This window comes from Anabas testudineus, chromosome 11 (genome assembly GCF_900324465.2).
Source record: "Anabas testudineus chromosome 11, fAnaTes1.2, whole genome shotgun sequence".
NCBI lineage: Eukaryota > Metazoa > Chordata > Actinopteri > Anabantiformes > Anabantidae > Anabas > Anabas testudineus.
This window is the reverse complement of record NC_046620.1, coordinates 3,009,350-3,016,170: the sequence shown is the minus strand read 5'-3', so window position 1 is coordinate 3,016,170 and position 6,821 is coordinate 3,009,350. Positions and strand designations below refer to the sequence as shown.

General features: G+C 41.1%; 1 protein-coding gene across 1 annotated transcript; it reads left to right on the top strand.

The window, feature by feature from the left end:
* The first annotated feature begins 18 nt into the window (after positions 1-18).
* On the top strand, positions 19-533 carry LOC113154055 (voltage-dependent calcium channel gamma-8 subunit-like). The gene has a single exon (XM_033326220.1). It carries the CDS (start codon positions 42-44, stop codon positions 348-350), a length of 309 nt encoding a protein of 102 aa, XP_033182111.1. The 5' UTR covers positions 19-41; the 3' UTR covers positions 351-533.
* Positions 534-6,821: the final 6,288 nt, after the last annotated feature.

The following is a 6,821-nucleotide window of genomic DNA, read 5'->3' as shown; positions in this document are numbered from 1 at the left end:
TTCTTTTTTTCTCAGATATCAGTTTCCTTCCCCGCCCAGCGATGGTGTGGTGTGAGCGAGGCATTCAGGTGCTGCTGACCACCATGGGGGCGTTTGCGGCCTTTTCCCTCATGACTGTGGCTATCGGCACTGACTACTGGCTGTACGCCCGGGCTTTTATCTGCAACAGCACGGCCAACTCCTCCCAGGAGGACTCCAACAACAAGGACAAGAAAGATCCTGGAGCCCTCACTCACTCCGGCCTGTGGAGGATCTGCTGCCTGGAAGGTAAAGCTGGTTGTGTGTCGAGAAACATCAGGAATCGAATGTGTGTGTATGTGAGTTTGTGTTTTATCCTGCGCTGGTCATGAGAGGTTCTCGTTGAGGTTGGTGTTTCTTCATCAAGTTGTTAATCTGCTGTTTAACCTTTTGGAATCAGACGTTAGAATTAGGTTGGTACGGTGGAAGCAGTTGCTGGTTGGTCTCTAGGCTTGTTGTTGTTGTTGCGATCATGGGAACCAAACTGACAAAACTAAGAAAAGTTAAATGCTGGGAATAATTTTAACGAGTATTTTAACCCATTTAATAGAAATCGAACTTATATAGCACTGATTTGTTTTTAAATCATCTTGTTTGCATCATATGCAATAAAGATGCAGCAAAGCAATAAACTAAAGAATGATATTTTATTGGAGAACATTTTACTGATGTTCAGTAGTAACATTGTTAATGTTAATTAATTCAGCATTAGTTTTTTCTTCAAACTTTTCTTCTTCTTTTTACTGTTACAAATCAGTTCATAAACCCCTTGGATCTGAATTACGCTTTTCTACAATCAAATCAATAAAACAGGGAATGTTAATGATGAACCTGGCTAATGTAGACTGTAAACTCCTTTACTTGGGTATATAAGTCATGTCACGATCCTAAACATCCCTCAACCTTTAGCTACAACCCACTCTATCAAGCTGCATGAGAATATAGCAGAGTACAGTAGGTGGAAAGCAGAAACCTGTAGTGTAAGGTACAAATACCATTAGCTGCACTGCACCCTGCTGCTGCCCATTCAAAAAGCAGAATAATGTAGAGAAGCAGCAGTTACACAAGTACAGCAGCACCGTGCTGTCTCAAACCACATTAAGACCCACTGTAATAACACAACTGAGCAACTTGCAAATCTGCTGTGCTGGACTGTGCTGGACTGTGCTGGACTGTGACTGTAACTATACTTCTCTAACTGGACTGTACTGGACTGTAACTGGACTGTGCTGGACTGTACTGGACTGTGGCTGGGACTGTGCTGGACTGTACTGGACTGTGCTGGACGTACTGGACTGTGACGGGACTGTGCTTGGGCCTGACTGTAATGGACTTCAGAGAGATGGAGAGACAGAGAGACAGAGAGAGAGAGAGAGAGAGACAGAGAGAGAGAGAGAGAGACAGAGAGAGAGAGAGAGAGAGACCGAGAGAGAGAGAGAGAGAGACAGAGAGAGAGAGAGAGAGAGAGAGACAGGGAGAGAGATGAAACAAGAAGAAGGATGTGATCTTTCTGAATGTCTCTTTTTTCTGAATGTCTCTTTTTTCAACAACTTGGAACAAACTGTGACTTCAGACAGACACGAACAGACTCTCCTCATCATTTACAGTGTGTCGGCTAATTCTCCTTCCTGCTCTCTACCTGTGAAGCTCTGACATGGTGGATAAGTGCAGAGGGAACAGGTGCTCATGAGTTGTGGGCAGAGGTGCCACCAGACCACAGACACATCTGATACGTCCACGTCTAAATGTGCATAAATGAGAAAAGAGCATCAGAATCACTGCCGTGTTTCAGGGCTTTAACGTGTTTTTAGCTGCGTTGCTAAATCTACAGAAGTTTTCAAATATTTTTTGAAGAAATATCCTTCAACATGTTTCTTCATGTTGAACCTCTGCTGTTTGAAGTCACACGTTTTCCAGAGAAGCTCCCTCTTCTAACCAGTGATGACTTAATTAAACATGTTTTGCAGCATTCAGTGACGATTTAGTGCGACAGAGCAAATCACAGTAGACGACCACAACGGAGACCAGGAACTGATGCAAGTCTCATGTCACTATGATGCATGTTGCAGCTTTCATTGAGGCTGCACGGTAGAACTCTGCTCAGGTAGATCAACAGATTGACTCATGCTCCTACTGAAAGTTGTCCTTTCTCTCCTAACTTAGGACCTTTCAGTTAATCTCAGTTCCAATCTGTAACAGTCTAACTCACGTATGTTATGAAGAGGACGTGATGAAAATAAAGGGTGATTTTTTTAATGTCCTCTTAACAATCAACATGTGAATTATACACAACTGGTAGCAGGACAAAAATAGACGTAAGTGCTCATAAATGTGACTGTATATCTGCAGGGGGTTGATGATTCCTTAGTGTTGGCTGTTCTGGATTCAGGATCATAAATTTAATTTGGGTTGTAGAATAATTTCTACAAATCAGAAAGGTGTGAGTGCTACTACATCAAAAGATAATCAGTGAAAAGCGTGATGTCATTTAACCCAGACTAAGCTGAACTCGCTTCCTAAAGGTTACAGATCTGTCCCTGCAGATCAAAAATGTGCCATTACCAAGTGTTATAATGGGAGTAAACTTGAAAATAGGAGCGTGTTCAGTAGATTTTCACCACTCACACTTGAACTAGGTGCAGTATACTACTACTAATATGTACCTGTGTGTGTGTGTTGTTACTGCACCGCTGTAATGCTGTGGTTTTGTCTGTGCCTTGCAGCAAAGAAGACAGGAAACAAGAAAAGAAGGAGACAAGGAAAGAAAGAAGAATGAGCTTAGAAAGGAGCAGAGACAGGTAGAACAAGACGCTTTTACCGATTTAATAAGGAACAGTGAGCGAGCTAAACCGAGGCAGGTAGTCAATATGGATCAGAAGGCGGACGGGGGAGGGGGAGAGCTGAAACGCTTATGCTTGTGTGTGTGTGTTTGTATATGTGCGTGTTGGGGATGTTCACAGAACGGAGAGCCAGAGTAATAAAGACAGACGGAGAAGAAATCAATGCCAGGGCCAGAAAGACAAACATTTAGAAATGAAGTGCAGTGACGGTAAAAGGCAGTCGTCCAGAACATCCAGTGACATTCACAGTCCAGTCACACAGCGGTAAGCAGAGGATTACACAAGACTGAGGAGCTGTCATAACATGGTAAACACTGGAAAAGAAAACACACACTGTGTTTTTAGCCAATCTAGTGCTCTGTCTGTCATCCACCGTTCCCAGAGGATGAATCCTGATAACCTGCAGGGTCGCCAGGGAGGGACTAGTTGTTTTTCAACTATCCTCTAATTACCTGGATCAGGTGTGTTGAATCAATAAGATGCTGAATGATACCATCTCAGGTGTGGGTGGAGTCAGGGAACAGGTTCTGAACACACCTGATCCCAGAGAGAGCTTCAACTCGGCTCCTGTTGCTGTTTATTTTAAACCTTTAAATCAAACTGTGATTTATGTATCCTACTTTAAATTACTGCAGATTTATTGTCACTCCTTTAAATTTACCTACATTTTGCTTTGAACCAACCATCGTCATGCTGATAGTGGACATCTGAGAGCCTCACCGTCATCATCTTATTACCTGATTCCTGTTGACTAATCACCTTTGTAACCCACTCTGACTGCTCGGACGACCATTATTGGCTCATCTCTGTGCCAGAAATTTCAGTAGCAGCGAGACCGAGTAGTCTTGATGTTGCAGCCACTCTAAATAACTTGTATAAAATTGGGACAGACCATCTGTCCAAATCAGAATCTGTCTCCACAGAATGCTTCGAACGTCCTCCTCTGATCTTTTCCTGCTGCAGAAATGAAAAGTGCAGCTGTGAGCTCAGTGGTGCAGACAGACACCATTACATCATCATCCTCACTCCAAAGCAACTTCAAGTTTGAGTAGAACTTTATAATTAGTGTTGGCCAGTTATCTGAAATCACGAAGGGATAACAAGTCTGTCCAAGATAAAATTGGACAGACAGTTTGAGCACACAACATCTCTGTTTGTGCCTAAACCCACACAGGTGTGCGCCGTTATTTGGGCTGATGAGACTTTCTCGGGAACATCGAGGTGTGAAAACACACTTGATCGACATCGCTCTAAATCCCCAGTTGGATTTGCTGCGTCAGACAGGACAAATGGATCTTCTGCCCTCATCTTATCTCCACCTGGGTTCAAACTGAGAACAGGTATAATTAGTTAAAGTGAAAACACCTGCAGCAGCGTCTATATGTTACTCTGTGGGGGGGCATTTTAAAAATCTCTTTACATTTGCATGTGTTGGAGTTTAATAAGTGGAAAGAACAAACCCTCTGCAAAACATTAAGCTGTTTAGAGATGGATTTCTCTTTTCAGTGCTCTGTGACACCCACATCCTGATTTCTTACTACTTCACTGCAGCTTTGCAAATGAAAACCTGACAGTAATGTCCCTTAAAAGTTCCTTCAACTAATGAAGGGACTAACAATGATCAGATGATGTGCTCCTACCTTCTAATTTATCATAATACAATGTCATGTAATGCTAAAACCTAAAAAGTGTTATTAAGCAAACGCGTTATGCAAAAGCTGACTCAGACTTTAATAATGCACTGTAATGAATTTCATTTCAAGGCCTGTGCTTGTTACATAAGTGCTGGTATCAACACATGCAAATATGTTTCTGACGTGGAAACAGATAGTGTAGTGGCAGAATCGCTGCCGTCCATGTGGGACACTGGGATTGAATCCGGGCTGTGGTAAGACCTCCTCACACTCACTGTGCCTTCAAAGCATCTTATAAATGTAAATGTATGTCATCAGGATCTGATTCATTTTGTGTTTTACTTAACACAGTTTGAACTACTCTAAATGAATAGCCATCAAACTAATATCAACCTAAACTCTCAGTGTCTGGCTGCAGAACTCTCTCAGCGCCGCTCTGTAATTAGTGGTTAAAAATAAAACCAAACTAAAGCAGTGGTTAAACGTCTCTAACTCTGTGACCTTGATGCAGTTCTCTAAGTGCTTCAGTCACGTAGTTAGTGCTAATTACTAAATGAATCAGTTAGTTGAATTAAATACAATTAAGCAAAATTAATTTAATCGGTCCGAAGAACCTTGTATTATCTCTAATAAAGCATTTTGTGAAGCAGATTGAGTAAAGTTTGATCTCAAATATGAAACTCAGGTGTTTAAAGCATTTTCTTTTCCATTAGGTTTTGTTGGTAGTGGTAATTTTCAGTTGTGCTTCTACAAACATGAATGTGTTAAAGATCAAATATAATAAGAACTGAAGAATAAGTTGGAACCAGGCAAGCTTTATTTGTTTCAAACTTAAAACACTGCTGCAGATAAAACCCTCACTCCTGCAAATAGCACATTTTCAGGAATGATGAAAACAGCATGAAGGATGTGCACCGAGTCTTTGCTTTTTATCATGTAAACACATTTTGAGTAGACTGCATACAGTGTGTACATGTGATTTACACCCAAATCACAGTTTTAAAAATGTCTGCAATAAATAAAGGACGTAAGTAAAACAGTTCAATGCATCAGCGCTCTATTTTCTCTGCTCGGTCGTAGAACATTAATGGTTCTGATTTATTTGTATCAGGAAAAGAAGCTACATAAATCTATATCTGTGTCTGTGCTCACTGCACAGCATGGATGCTCAGCTTTGGCTATTAAAGTAAACATGTCAAAACATCAGCAGAAGCTTTCATATTCAGCTGCTAAATGATTTCCTATGTCATTTTCACATTTTCAGCATGTATTCATAAAAGACGCTAGCTGCAGGTTACTTGCTACACAGTTTTTTTCCATAGTATCACAGGCTGTAAGCAAAACATTTTTCCTCTTAAGTCTAAAAATGGCTACGGACGATGCCCTCTACCGGGCACCACTGTTAATATGCTACAAAACGAGACTTAAACAATCTTGAAGTTTGTTTCTTTAAGTCACTTTGCAACATAAGAACTTCAGTAGATCTGTGTTCTGTGTGTGTAGATATTTAAAAATATGAAACAACTTAATAAAATACTGTACGTGGACACCTCCTGTCCCTCGTAGACCCTCTTATATCCCGCGTCATGATTAGGTCATGGTCTTAGCTGGAGGCAAACACGTTCACTTCATCCTGAAGACTGATAAGTGTAATGTCTCCAACGTTTTAAGGTTTTATCTGATACGACCTTCTACTCGTAGTTTAAACTAGAATTACCACTATACGGTTGTTTGCCTCCGCTAACCAGTGAACTTGTAGTTTACACATGTCTGTCCAGAGCGGAGAGCGGATATGAATAGGACATACATGAGGTCACAGTGAACTCTGACCATCAAAGTCTATTCAGTTTAACCTTGACCCCTGACTGATGAAAGGTGTGCTACAAACAGGAACCTTTCTGGTGACCACAGCATCCAGTGTTTTTAAACAGTTAGAACGACCTCATCCAGCACTTCTGGGTGAAGTGAAACACCGACCGAGGTCTTTTCACCCATTATTGGACACTAATTATATTCTTGCACCTGAATTAAAGCAAATTCCTTCAGCCACATTCCAAAATCTTGTGGAAATCAGGACATGACAGGAACACAGGCTGTTCGGGAACAAATCCTGTAGGTGAAACGTTCCAGCGTCCGAACAGTTCACACCACATACTTTACCAAAAGAGGTCAGAGATACTGAACTTATTCCAACATGGTTTGATTCTCAAAAAGGAAGAAGATATCATTTTGAAATCTGGAACAAAAGAGGTGTTTAAAAATGCAGATGTATAACTGCACCTGAATGAACAAGAAAACTACATTACTGTTAGATTAAAACAAGGCCGTC